We start from the raw sequence: 14505 nt of genomic DNA, 5'->3' as shown, positions 1-14505 counted from the left end.
CACTATTTCTTCTAGGAGGCCCACTTCTAGCAGGTCCAATGATGGACCACTATTCCTTTCACTAACACCAACGATGGGGCACTATTTCTTCTAGGAGGTCCAATGATGGACCACCATTCCTTTCACTGACACCAACAATAGGGCACTATTTCTTCTATGAGGCCCAATTCTAGGATCTCCAATGATGGACCACTATTCCTTTCACTGATACCAAGGATGGGGCACTATTTCTTCTATGAGGCCCAATTCTAGGATCTCCAATGATGGACCACTATTCCTTTCACTAACACCAACGATGGGGCACTATTTCTTCTAGGAGGTCCAATGATGGACCACTATTCCTTTCACTGACAACAACGATGCGGCACTATTTCTTCTAGGAGGCCCACTTCTAAGAGGTCCAATGATGGACCACTATTCCTTTCAAAGACACCAATGATGGGGCACTATTTCTTCTAGGAGGCCCACCTCTAGGAGGTCCAATGATGGACCACCATTTCTTTCACTGACACCAACAATAGAGCATTATTTCTTCTATGAGGCCCAATTCTAGGAGGTCCAATGATGGACCACTATTCCTTTCACTGACACCAACAATAGGGCACTATTTCTTATATGAGGCCCAATTCTAGGAGGTCCAATGATGGACCACTATTCCTTTCACTGACAACAACGATGCGGCACTAGTTCTTCTAGGAGGCCCACTTCTAAGAGGTCCAATGATGGACCACTATTCCTTTCACTGACACCAACGATGGGGCACTATTTCTTCTAGGAGGCCCACCTCTAGGAGGTCCAATGATGGACCACCATTTCTTTCACTGACACCAACAATAGAGCATTATTTCTTCTATGAGGCCCAATTCTAGGAGGTCCAATGATGGACCACTATTCCTATCACTGACAACAACGATGCGGCACTATTTCTTCTAGGAGGCCCACTTCTAAGAGGTCCAATGATGGACCACTATTCCTTTCAAAGACACCAACGATGGGGCACTATTTCTTCTAGGAGGCCCACTTCTAAGAGGTCCAATGATGGACCACTATTCCTTTCAAAGACACCAACGATGGGGCACTATTTCTTCTAGGAGGCCCACTTTCAGAAGGTCCAATGATGGACCACCATTCCTTTCACTGACATCAACGATGGGGCACTATTTCTTCTAGGAGGCCCACTTCTAGAAGGTCCAATGATGGACCACTATTCATTTCACTGACACCAACAATGGGGCACGATTTCTTCTAGGAGGCCCACTTCTAGGAGGTCCAATGATGGACCACTATTCCTTTCACTGACACCAACGATGGGGCACTATTTTTTCAGGAGCTTAGTCAAAGAACTCCATGACAAAGCTCCTGTTGAAGTGAAACGCGTAAGCAGAGCAGATGGTTTTTCTCCGTACCTGGGGTCACTTATAAATGTACCTTGGACTATTTGAAGTTGAGCAGCTCCAGTCTTGTTTCTCTGCCTCTGATGTTAGATCATGGACAATCTTGAAGCTTGCACCGTTGGGTCGGGTGAGCAGTGAGGGAAGCCTTGTGGTGAAGTAGTTGGGATTTACAATAAACAGTACCCTTGACCCATCAACCTCCCACGATGCATAGATGTATATACACATATTGTGGCGTGCCGGGCCAGGAAAGTTTTTTTGGTTCATTGGACCCTGGTCAAGAGCCCATAGGAAATGAATGGGCTGCTCCAACACAATGTGCATCCAAGCATGATCTACACCAAAATTTAGGGTGGTCTCTACAACAAAACAAACAAAAAAAAGGATTGTAGAAAAAGTGCTTCTACATAGTTAGTCTGGCTGAGAAAAGACAAAAGTTCATCCAGTTCAACCAAAAAAACCCCAAAAAAACAAATATGGTGCTTACCTGGGAAGACACCAGCTTGTGGCAAGATTCATCTAGTATAGCTTTTCCCAAGCTTACATTGGTTGCAGTGGACAAATGCCTGCTTACATTGGTGGACAGTGGACACATGTCCCCTTACATTGGTGGACAGTGGACACATGTCCCCTTACATTGGTGGCCAGTGGACAAATGCCCCCTACTCTTGTTGTCAGTGGAAAATGCCATTGTACATTGGTGATCAGTGGAAAAATGCAACCTTATATTGGTGGCCAGTGAACAAATGTCGCCTTACATTGAACATCAGTGGACAAACGGCCCCTTACATTGGCTCTCAGTGGTAAAATGACACCTTTTTTGGTGGCCAGTGGACAAATGCCTCCTTACAGTGGCCGTCAGTGGGAAAATGTCTCCTGACATTGGCTGCTGAGGACAAATGCTCCATTACATTGGTCTTCAGTGGACAAATGCTCCCTTACATTGGTCCTCAGTGGCAATTGCCCCCTTACATTGGTTGCAGTGGACAAATGCCCCCTTACTTTGGTTGCTGTGGGCAAATGCACCCTTACATTTGAATGTCAGTACGAAATTGGTCCCTTACATTGGTGGCGATTGTTTGTTGGAGGAACCCTACTTGAGAAAACCTGATCTAATAGTTTGCTATAGTGGACAAATGTCCCCTTACATTGGTGGGCAGTGGACAAGTACCCCCTTACATTGGACATCAGTGGACAAATGCCTCCTTACATTGGTTGTCAGTGGAAAAATGTCCCCTTATATTGGTGGGTAGTGGACAAACACCCCCTTACATTGGTCTACAGTGGACAAATGTCCCCTTATATTGGTGGCCAGTGGACAAATGTCCCCTTACTTTGGTCATCAGCGGACAAATGCCCCTTACATTGGTTGTCAGTTGACAAATGCCCCCTTATATTGGTGGCCAGTGGAAAAATGTCCCCTTACATTGGACATCAGTGGACAAGTGCCCCCTTACATTGGTAGGCAGTGGACAAATACACCTTTACATTGGTTGTCAGTGGAAAAATGTCCCATTACATTGGTGGGCAGTGTAAGTACCCCCTTACATTGGACATCAGTGGACAAATGCCCCCTTACATTGGTTGTCAGTGGAAAAATATCCCCTTACATTGGTCTTCAGTGGACAAACAGCCCCCTACATTGGTCTTCAGTGGACAAATGTCCCCTTACATTGGTTGTCAGTGGAAAAATATCCCCTTACATTGGTCTTCAGTGGACAAACACCCCCTTACATTGGTCTTCAGTGGACAAACGTCCCCTTACATTGGTGGGCAGTGGACAAATGTCCCCTTACATTGGTGGGCAGTGGACAAACACCCCCTTACATTGGTCTTCAGTGGACAAATGTCCCCTTACATTGGTGGGCAGTGGACAAACACCCCCTTACATTGGTCTTCAGTGGACAAGTGCCGCCTTACATTGGTGGGCAGTGGAGAAGTATCCCCTACATTGGACATCAGTGGACAAATGCCCCCTTACATTGGTTGTCAGTGGAAAAATACCACTTTACATTGGTGGAAAGTGCAAAAAAAAAAGACCCCCTTACATCAGAGCAGAAGCCCCCCACATTTGAATGTCAGTACGAAATTGCTCCCTTACATTGGTGCCCATTGTTTGTTGGAGGAACCCTAGTTGAGAAAACTTGATCTAATAGTTTACTATAGTGGACAAACACCCCCTTACATTGGTTATCAGAGGAAAAATACCGCTCTACATTGGTGGAAAGTGCAAAAAAAAAAGACCCCCTTACATCAGAGCAGAAGTGGCCCCCCGAAATTACTCCCTTACATTAGTGGCCATTGTTTATAGGAGGAACCCTAGTTGAGAAAACCTGATCTGATAGTTTACTATAGTTAGAGATAAACAAAACATTTGGAATTGATACAATTTTACTTTTTATCTCTCTGGTAAATTTTAAATAAAGACTACTTCCACTACTACACACTGCTACTAGTGTACAACTACTACTACCACCTCTGCTACTACTATTACTATCACCACTACTACTACTCTACTACTACTACTACTACTACTACTACTACTACTACTACTACTACTACTCTACTACAAGTATAAAATATAATAATTATAAATAATCTCTCTATTACAGTTTTTTTTATTTTAATGCTCTTTAAAATATCCAGAATTTTAGAAAAATAAAAAGTTTCTAACCTATGAAATCATTTGACCTAAACTCCGCAGGATTTGCCGTCATCTCTAACTACAGTAACTTCTTGTGCTTACTATTGTGCGCAACTAACACGTAAAAACATTTTTGTCCTTTCACAGCTTACGTAACTAATTCTTTATATGTTTTTTTGTTTTGGTCCAGGCCAGTTTACATTTTTTGCGGTCCTTTACAGAAGCGGTTTGCGTTACGGCGCTGCGTTACTTTAACTGACAATTGCGCAGTCCTGCAACGCCGCACCAAAATGAAATTTACGTTCTTTAGTTCCGCATAAATTGGGATTTCTTTCGGCGGTATTGGATCGCCTGTGCGTTTTACATTTTTTTCGCTATTAAGAAAAAAAACAATTATTTGAACTTTTTGCTATAAAACAAGTCCAGTAAAAAAATTTAAAAATCAAATTTCGTGATGAATTTCGGCCAAAATTTATTCTGCGACATATCTTTGCTAAAAGAAAAATCCCAATAGGTGTAAATTAATTGGTTTATGTGAAAGTTATAGCGTCTACAAATGGCGGGATAGATACTGGGATTTTTTTTTTATACTAGTCATTGCGGGACGGATACTGGGATTTTTTTTTATACTAGTCATGGCGGCATTTTATACTAGTCATGGCGGCATTGATACTGGTTTTTTTTTTTTTATACTAGTCATGGCGGTATAGATACTGGGATTTTTTTTTATACTAGTCATGGCGGTATAGATACTGGGATTTTCTTTTTATACTAGTCATGGCGGTATAGATACTGGGATTTTTTTTTATACTAGTCATGGCGGTATAGATACTGGGATTTTTTTTAAATTTCTGACACTGGGGGAGAATTGACTTGGGGTCACTAACATCCCAGTGACACCAATACAGTGATCAGTGCAAAAAAAAAAAACACTGACACCATACTAATGGCACTGGGGAGGAAGGGGTTAGCATTAGAAGGCAATCAAAGGGTTAACTGAATGAGGGGAGTGTTTAACTAGAGGGCGGGGTCTGTTTCTAGGGGGCGGGGGTGTGTGCTTCACTGTAAGCACACTGATCCGGAAGGCTGAGCTCATCCATGTGGGTCAGAGTGCCCAAACTGACAGGGAGGAGAGCTGCATTGAAAACAATGCAGCCGTCCTCCCTGTCAGTGTTTGCCGGCAATCACGGGGCTCCGGCGGCTATAAAAATGTAAAAATCTAATTTTGTGATAAAGTTCGGCCAAAATGTAAATATTTTGCAACATGTCTTCTTGTGCTTACTATTTAGTGCCGCAACTAAAACGTAAAAAAAAAACATTTTTGTCCTTTCACAGCTTACGTAACCTATATTTTATATGTTTTTTTGTTTTGGTCCAGGCCAGTTTACATTTTTTTGTGGTCCTTTAAAGAAGCGGTTTGCTTTACGGCGCTGCGTTACTTTGACAATTGCGCGATCCTGCAACGCTGCACCAAAATGAAATGCATGTCCTTATTTTCCCCACAAATTGAGCTTTCTTTCGGTGGTATTGGAACACCTGTGCGCTTTTTATTTTTTGCGCTATAAAAAAAAAAAATGGCTGACAATTTTGAGAAAAAAAAAATATTTTGGTCTTTTTGCTATAAAACATGCCTAGTAAAAAAATGTAAAAATCACATTTTGTGATAAATTTCGGCCAAAATTTATTCTGCGACATGTCTTTGCTAAAAAAAAAAATCCCAATACGTGTAAATTAATTGGTTTATGTGAAAGTTATAGCGTCTACAAATGGCAGGATAGATACTGGGATTTTTAAAAAAATTTATAGTAATAATGGCGGCAATCAGCGACTTATGGCGGGACTCTGGAGGGCATTCTGACACTGGGGGGGAACTGACTTGGGGTCACTGACATCCCCAGTGACACCAATACAGTGATCAGTGCAAACAAAACAAAACAAAACACTGACACCGTACTAATGGCACTGGGGAGGAAGGGATTAACATTAGAAGGCAATCAAAGGGTTAACTGTGTGAGGGGAGTGTTTCACTAGGGGGCGAGGGGAGTGTGCTTCACTGTAAGCACACTGATCCAGAAGGTTGAGCTCATCCATGTGGGTCGGTGTGCCCAAACTGACAGGGAGGAGAGCTGCATTGAAAACAATGCAGCCATCCTCCCTGTCAGTGTTTGCCGGCAATCACTGAGCTCCGGCGGGTATAAAAATGTAAAAATCAAATTTTGTGATAAATTTCGGCCAAAATGTAAATATTTTGCAACATGTCTTTGCTAAAAAAAATCCCAATACGTGTAAATTAATTGGTTTACGTGAAAGTTATAGCGTCTACAAATGGCGGTATAGATACTGGGATTATTTTTTTTACACTTATACTAATAATGGCGGCGATCAGCGACTTATAGCGGGACTGCGGCAGACATTCTGATCGGTGGGCGGTCGCGCGCCCCCTACCCCAAAATTCAGGATCACGTTTATAGACGTGATCCTGCGTACAGGGGCCACCGTATATGTACTGCGGGCGGTCCCCAAGTGGTTAAAAGAGGAACTGTTGGTGCCGAATACGCGTTTCTACATTTGTTTCAGAATTCTAAAAACTATATCTAGAACTTGCGCTAAAATTTCGTACAAAACCAGTAGATCTCAGCATTGCAGTCAACATCCACAACTGCGTTCACTATCAGACGCTAGAATTGTTACATATTAAACATCGTCGCCCAGCGCAAAAAAAAAAAAAAAAGATATATTTTGTCCTGCGCACCTATTTATGATATTTCCAACAACCCAACTCTGAACGTGTCTTCATTTCATGCTCCTTCAATGTGTAGCCATTTAGGTGGCTCACCAGTATATATTGTATGTATATATATATCTCGATAGGGAATGGAGGTGCCACCAAATATTACACAGCTCCGCCTACAAACCAAAAATCTCAGCTGCGTTGTATGAAAAATATCCACATCTCTGTATAAATGGCGAGCGTCTTCCATATTCGGTATTGACGTTGCCACCAGTTGGGTGGGCCACCATTGAACCATCCTCTCGGTGCGCTGGAAATGAATGCCGGTCGAGAGTTTTGTGAGCGAGATAGTCGTGTCTCTACTTTTTACACTTTGAAGGACTGTTTTGGCCAATAGTTTTTTTTTTTGTGCTGGTTGAACCGTCATCCATTTCCTAATGACGGTCAGTTGACTACCATCGGTCTTGTAGAGATCTACTAAAAAAAAGGCTCCAATGACGCAGCAAAGATTTGGCAACGTTGTTTCGGATGTGTCGCCATCTTTGTGTCCGCTTTGTCTCGGTTGGAGAGAGAGTTTTCCGCTGTGCTATATCTAAGTGTGCTTTGACCATCTCGGGTACTGCATCCATGGTGGCAATGTTTTCGGTAATGGCATTCTAAAATGAACTCCAGAGATGGTTCCATGGATGGTGGCACCAAGCCGATGTATTGGTCTGTCCACTTGTAATCAAAGCTGGATCTTATCTTCATGTATGACATGTGTTTTCAATGATCCACCACTTGTGTGCAAACACTACGATGAATTTGACCACAGACACTATGATAAAAAAAAAAAATAATAATAACTAGCTACAGCTTGAGTTAGGAGTAGTCTCCATCTTCTCTATATTGGTATGACGCTTGTCCTTCTTCTTGTATAAACTCTTCTCTCTTATCCCAGCCGTTGGGCCAGCCGCCGCTCACCTGCGTGGTGGTGCCGTAGGTTTTGGCGGTACCGTAATTAATATAATTTTGACTAATGTCCCCGCTCTCCTCAGCCAACTCATCCTCATGGATGAAGCCACATTTCTCGTCGCTGGTCTGCTCGGGGTCTGCCCAGGGCTGCTTCTCTCCAGAGGCAAATAAGCCGTAGAAGATGACTCCACCGTAATGGACCAGAGCTGCGATTAGGAAGACGTATTGCCATTCCTCACGTGTCTACAAAAGATTAAAAAATAAAAAAAACATGATTTACAGAAATTTTGCAAAAGGTTATTAGAGCAATAGATCGAAAAATTCATCGGCAACCCACATGGATAAAAAATACATTTTAAATATATTTTTAAAATATTCTTCCCAAATATATTGGCATATATTTGAAATACTACAATTTTGGCCGTATTCAATATATATATATATATATATATATATATACACATAAATATATATATATATAAATATAAATAAATATATATATATCTCTACTGTATGTTGAAATGTGTTTTTTATATATTACAAAGTGGTTTTATATATTTTTTTAAAATATATTCTTGTTTAAAAAAAATCTGAAGAATATATTTAAAAAACTATATATTTTTTAAAATATTTTTCATATATTTTGTAATATATAAAAAAGAATTTCAACATACAGTATATATATATATATATTTTTTTTATATATATTGAATACGGCCAAAACTGTAGTATTTTGAATATTTGTCAAAATATTTGGGAAGAATATTTTTAAAATATATTTAAAATATATTTTTCTTCCATGTGGGAAGGGACAGAGATGAGTGGAGTAATTCCCTGAAACCAGAGGTGTAACTAGAACCTTTAGAGCCCCGGTGAAAGAAACCATGAAGAGCCCCTCTGACCTGATTCTGGGGCCCTTTTGATTGGTCCTTTCCTCCTAGCTCAGGGTCCTTCCTTTGGGGCCCTGGGCCCTTTATTATGGTCCTGCAGTAGGACCCTTACACATGTTCTGTAGTGGGCCCCAAGACAGCAAGAAGGTGGTGAAACACAAAGGTCCGGTCGTACATGCGACCTCTGCAACCCTAGTAGTTCCGCCTCTGGCTGAAACTAATTTTGTCACAAAATTAGTTTCTGTGTTCCTCAATGGACAAAGATGGATGAGGATTTTTGTACTTGCCGTAAAATCCTTTTCTTGGAGTCCATTGAAGGGAACAGGCCCCCCCCCTCTGGATGATCATCCTATTGGTACTGATTTGGTACTAAAATGGAGCATGCTGGTAGTAGGAGGGGTTATCCTGGTCTGACCTACAGTTTTTTTTTATTTTCCAGAGTCCAGTCCTCCTATGGGTGGAAATATGACCTAGAGGTGAAAGACTTCCTGTGTCCCTCAGTTTGGACTAGAAGTTTGGACTAATAGAAGGTGTTGATCCTTCTAGGACACTAGCAAAAAACTGAGGCATGCTGGGTAGAGAAGGGATATGCTTGGCTGGTCTATAGTTTTTTGGGTTTTTTTTGCCAATGTCCAAAATTAGTTCCTATGTTCCTCAATGGACAAAGATGGACGAGGATTTTTGTACCTGCCGTAAAATCCATTTATTGGAGTCCATTGAAGGGAACAGGTCCCACCCCTCTGGATGATCATGCTATTGGTACTAAAATGGAGCACGCTGGTAGTGGGAGGGGTTATCCCGGTCTGACCTACAGTTTTTTTTATTTGCCAGTGTCCAGTCCTCCTATAGGTCGAAAAATGGCCCAGAGGTGAAAGACTTCCTGTGTCCCTCAACAGACGAGGATGATGTTCTCACCATAAAACCCATTTCTTAGAGTCCATTGAAGGGAACAGGTCCCACCCCTGTGAGGGATCATGCTCTTGATACTACTTTGCTACTAAACTGAGGCATGCTGGTAGTAGGGGGGCGGGGTTATTCTCGTCCGGCCTACTTTTTTGTGTTTGCCAGTGTCCAGATGCTATAAAAAAATGAGTTTGGACTAGAACACGGGTGTCAAAGTGGCGGCCCTCCAGCTATTGCCAAACTACAAGTCCCATGAGGCCTTGCAAGGTTGACAGTTGCAAGCATGGCTCCCAAAGGCAGAGGCATGATAGGACTTATAGTTTGGCAACAGCTGGAGGGCCACCAGTTTCACACCCTTGGACTAGAAGACGGTGTTGATCCTTCTAGGACAATAGCAAAAAACTGAGGCATGCTGGGTAAATAGTACACGGGTGTAAAACTGGCGGCCCTCCAGCTGTTGCCAAACTACAAGTCCCATGAGGCCTTGCAAGGTTGACAGTTGCAAGCATGACTCCCAAAGGCAGAGGCATGATGGGACTTTGGCAACAGCTGGAGGGCCACCAGTTTGACACCCCTGGACTAGAAGAAGGTGTTGATCCTTCTAGGACACAAAAACTGAGGCATGCTGGATAGAGGAGGGGCTATCCTTGGCTGGTCTATAGTTTTTTTGGGGGGATGGAGTTTTGCCAATATCCAAACCTTCTGTAGGTGGCAGTATAACCCGGGGGGTGAAAGATTTCCCATGTCCCTCAATAGACAAGGATTTTTGTACTCACTGTAAACTCCAAAAAACTCAAAAAAAGGGGTTTTAAGGTGAGTACAAAAAACAACAACTATTTTTGTCTCTAGAGATCAAGTTCTAACATCTGATTTTGAATTATGTAAAAAAAAAGCGAGATTAAAATAAATCTAAAAATCTAAAAATGCAACAAGATTTCCCTTTAATGAGAGAATGGACTGAGATGAGCTCGGCGTTGTATTTTCTTCCTCCGCCCCCCATTCATGGATGGATGACAGCTCTGTGACTTGTAATGCGTGTTGGCTGGCGGTCCGTGTATTCGCGGCGCTCAGCTTGTTTCTTTCGCAGTTAATTAAAACCTCCTGACTCCTCGGTCACATGCAGACCGGAGAGGGAGTTGGAGGTTCTATATTTAGAAGCCTCGGCGCTCTTCCTGACAGCGCCGGGTCCGTAATGAGCCCAGGAAGGAGATGGACGTACTTTGTTCTTAGTCATGGCTCCGACGATCAGGGGGCACACCATCCCGGACAGGGTCCCCACGCCATTGGAGATCCCCATCAGAATGCTGGCATAGCGAGGAGCGATGTCAAGGTGGTTGACGTTGAATCCTAGAGAGAGAAGATCAGAGTCAGACATTGCAGGCAAGAAAAGGACACTCCAATCACAACACAACATAGGAAATCATAGGGGGCAGGTTAAAGCAGAACCCCAGCCCTCCCTCCAGGCTTGCACAGGTGTTCCGGCTCTTCCCCCCCAGTCTTGAAAAAGTGTACCAGCTCCTCCCCTCCAGTCTTGCACAGGTGTACCGGCTCCTCCCCTTCTGTCTGGCACAGGTGTACCGGCTCCTCCCCTTCAGTCTTGCACAGGTGAACCGGTTCCTCTCCTTCTGTCTTGCACAGGTGTACCGGCTCCTCCCCTCCAGTCTTGCACAGGTGAACCGGCTCCTTCCCTTCTGTCTTGCACAGGTGTACCGGCTCCTGCTCTTCAGGCTTGCACAGTTGTACTGGCTCCTCCCCTTCAGTCTTACACATATATTCTGGCCCCTCCCCTTCAGTCTTGCACAGCTCCTCCCCTCGTCTTGCACAGTTATACTAGCTCCTCCCCTCCAGTCTTGCACAGATATACTGGCTCCTCCCCTTCAGTCTTGCACAGATGTGCCGGCTCCTCCCCTTCAGGCTTGCACAGGTGTATCGGCTCCTCCCCTTCAGTCTTGCACAGGTGTATCGGCTCCTCCCCTTCAGTCTTGCACAGGTGTATCGGCTCCTCCCCTGGACTGATATGGCTTCCTCTGATGTCACCGCTCACTGTAAGCTTTTCTCAATGTGCATTAGAAGCTGCAGCAAATCAGACAGAGCTCCGCCTCCTTTCCTGGCTGGAGGACGTCCAGCATCATCTAGCCTTTCCTCCCCAGCCTGACTGTCCCTAATCCCGCCTCTTCCATTCATTGGATGTCAATTCTGTCAATCATGGAGGCTCAGCATCACACATGGGTGTTACCTAGGGTGGTCTGCATGCCTGGAAATGCTTACTCTTCCAGAATGACTCCGCCCATCAAGACAGGTTGATATCTGCATAACTCCTCCCATGAGCCGGCCCAGGAGTGTGTTTAACCCTTTCCTGCCACCACCTCCTGGCTCTTTAGAAGGATCAAAATGCTGGGAGAAGGAGGTGGGCATTCCGATCATATGACCGCTGTGATTGACGGAAAGTGTTCACTGGGAGTGGTCTGTGACACGCGTGTGCCGCGAGCGCGTCGTCAGCACAGTAAACAGTTTACAGATGGACGCCTATAGGCAGCCAATAGGCATGAAGAGGTTAAAATCTTGTTCTGCCAACTGCCATTTATAAAAGGCGCCGGTAGGCAAGAGGTTAAATTCCACTTCTGTCAATCACACGTGGGTGTCACCTAGGGCGGTCTGTATGCAAATTCATCATACCTAGGAACGCCCACTCCTCCACACTGACCTCCACCCATCTCAAACTATTTTTTTTTCTTTATATTTGAATAACTCCTCCCATGAGCCAGCCCACTGCTTGTATCAAGACTCCTCCCGGGTCCATCCTCCAGCCATGATCTGCCTGCATGGCATAGAGAATCACAGAGACTCAGTGATGACGTCACGGAAACTAAAAAAAAGTATGTCATGGAAACAGAATTGTTTTATTAACATGTTGATGATGATGGGGGGTGGGGGAGGGACCAGGGAAGGCAAAAATAAAGCAATTAATCTTCATTCCTAGAGGAAGGACGTTACATATATGACACATACAGAGCGAGAGACAGAAATCTTCACACGCTTAGCTGAATGAAAATTACACGCTGTACATTTTTCACAGGTTGACTCGGATCTATGCGGCGATTCCCGGAGGAAATCCCTAAAAATAGAATCACACGGATAGTAAAGAGACGGCAGCGCCGGGCCGGGGGAGCACGCCAGAGTTCCCCGGATTAAAGGGATCCTGTGTGTCACAGAAAACATAAACCTGTTCAAGGAGAACATCCAATCAGAAGTCATTGGAAGACAAAGTGCGGTTGGTTTTTTTGCTCCCTCTTCGGACGCAACTTTACCCGCCCCCCCCCCACCCCGATGCCTCAAGTCTTCTCTGTCCTGTCTGCTCCTGTGCATGGCGGCCCCATTGACTTCTATCAGACCAGAGAAACATAGAAAAGTGACGGCAGAAAAAGACCATGAGGTCCATTGAGTCAGCCGTTTTATTTCTTTTTTTGGGGGGGAGGGGGTGGTTTTGTTTTGTTTTTTTGGGGAGGTTGTTTTTAATTTTTTTTGTTTGTGTTTTTTTCAGTTTTGTTTTGTTTGTTTTTTTCAGGTCTTTTTGTTTTGTATTTTTGGGGATTTTTTTTTGTGATTTTTTTTTCTTTGTTTTTTTGTTTGTTTTTTTTTGTAGTTTTGTTTGGTTTTTTGGGGGATTTTTTTTGTTTTTGATTTTTTTTGTTTGCTTTTTTTCTGTTTTCACTATATCCGCTCCCCCCGGACCCCGCATTCACTATATCCGCTCTCCCCGGACCCTGCATTCACTATATCCGCTCTACCCGGACCCCGCATTTACTGTATCCGCTCTCCCCGGACCCCGCATTCACTATATCCACTCTCCCCGGACCCCGCATTCACTATATCCGCTCTCCTTACCCCGCATTCACTATATCCGGTCTCCTCGGACCCCGCATTCACTATATCCGCTCTCCCCGGACCTCGCATTCACTATATCCGCTCTCCCCGGACCCCGCGTTCACTATATCCGCTCTCCCCGGACCCCGCATTCACTATATCCACTCTCCCCGGACCCCGCATTCACTATATCCACTCTCCCCGGACCCCACATTTACTGTATCCGCTCTCCCTGGACCCTGCATTCACTATATCCACTCTCCCCGGACCCCGCATTTACTGTATCCGCTCTCCCTGGACCCCGCATTCACTATATCCGCTCTCCCCGGACCCCGCATTCACTATATCCGCTCTCCCCGGACCCCGCATTCACTATATCCGCTCTCCCCGGACCCCGCATTCACTATATCCGCTCTCCCCGGACCCCGCATTCACTATATCCGCTCTCCCCGGACCCCGCATTCACTATATCCGCTTTCCCCGGACCCCGCATTCACTATATCCGCTCTCCCCGGACCCCGCATTCACTATATCCGCTCTCCCCGGACCCCGCATTCACTATATCTGCTCTCCCCAGACCCTGCATTCATAAGAGGGGAACACTGGAAGAAGGGGAGGATCAGAGAAGACAGGATCAAACAGTGTTTTTTACACAATGAGGAGGATTAACCCCTTAGGTTCCACAGTGAGTATAACCAGCATGCTTTCCTGCATCTACAGACTGATTGTACTGTTGGGGGTTTAGTAACACTTTGAACGAAGTTTAGCATAATGTGAAGTACAGGCAAAAGTCACGCAAAGAAAACGGTTTGGAAATTGGTGAAATCTGTCTACAAATATAATTCTTTGTGGAAATAAATGAATTCCCCCAGAGCAGCAAGATAGATGGATGGAACGATATAAATATCGATGTTGAGGTTCCATCACACACACTTGTACAGGATCTGCTGACTCAAGAACTATTTTTAGGATCGTTAACTGCAAAAGAAAATGTCACTTCCCTCGGCACCGCAGATTCCCCGTGTGTGTGCGATGGAACCTCCTGTCCTCACAGCTCCAAGGAGATCTCCAAGGAGGACGAATATCCTGTGTGATGTTATCATGTACCTACAGATCCTGGCAGAT

General features: G+C 44.3%; 1 protein-coding gene across 1 annotated transcript in view; it reads right to left on the bottom strand.

The window, feature by feature from the left end:
* Positions 1–6896: 6896 nt before the first annotated feature.
* The window catches only part of LOC149437743 (vesicular glutamate transporter 2-like), a 66531-nt gene continuing 58922 nt past the window's right edge, over positions 6897–14505 (bottom strand). Inside the window, 2 exon segments of the mRNA XM_089660670.1 lie at positions 6897–7966; positions 10736–10863. Of these exon segments, the coding sequence (XP_089516796.1) occupies positions 7631–7966; positions 10736–10863 (464 nt within the window). The 3' untranslated portion in view covers positions 6897–7630.

The sequence above is a fragment of the Staurois parvus genome, unplaced genomic scaffold (assembly GCF_062004578.1).
Source record: "Staurois parvus isolate SC_StPar_1 unplaced genomic scaffold, SC_StPar_1.0 ptg001261l, whole genome shotgun sequence".
NCBI lineage: Eukaryota > Metazoa > Chordata > Amphibia > Anura > Ranidae > Staurois > Staurois parvus.
This window is presented reverse-complemented; position numbering and strand designations above follow the sequence as displayed.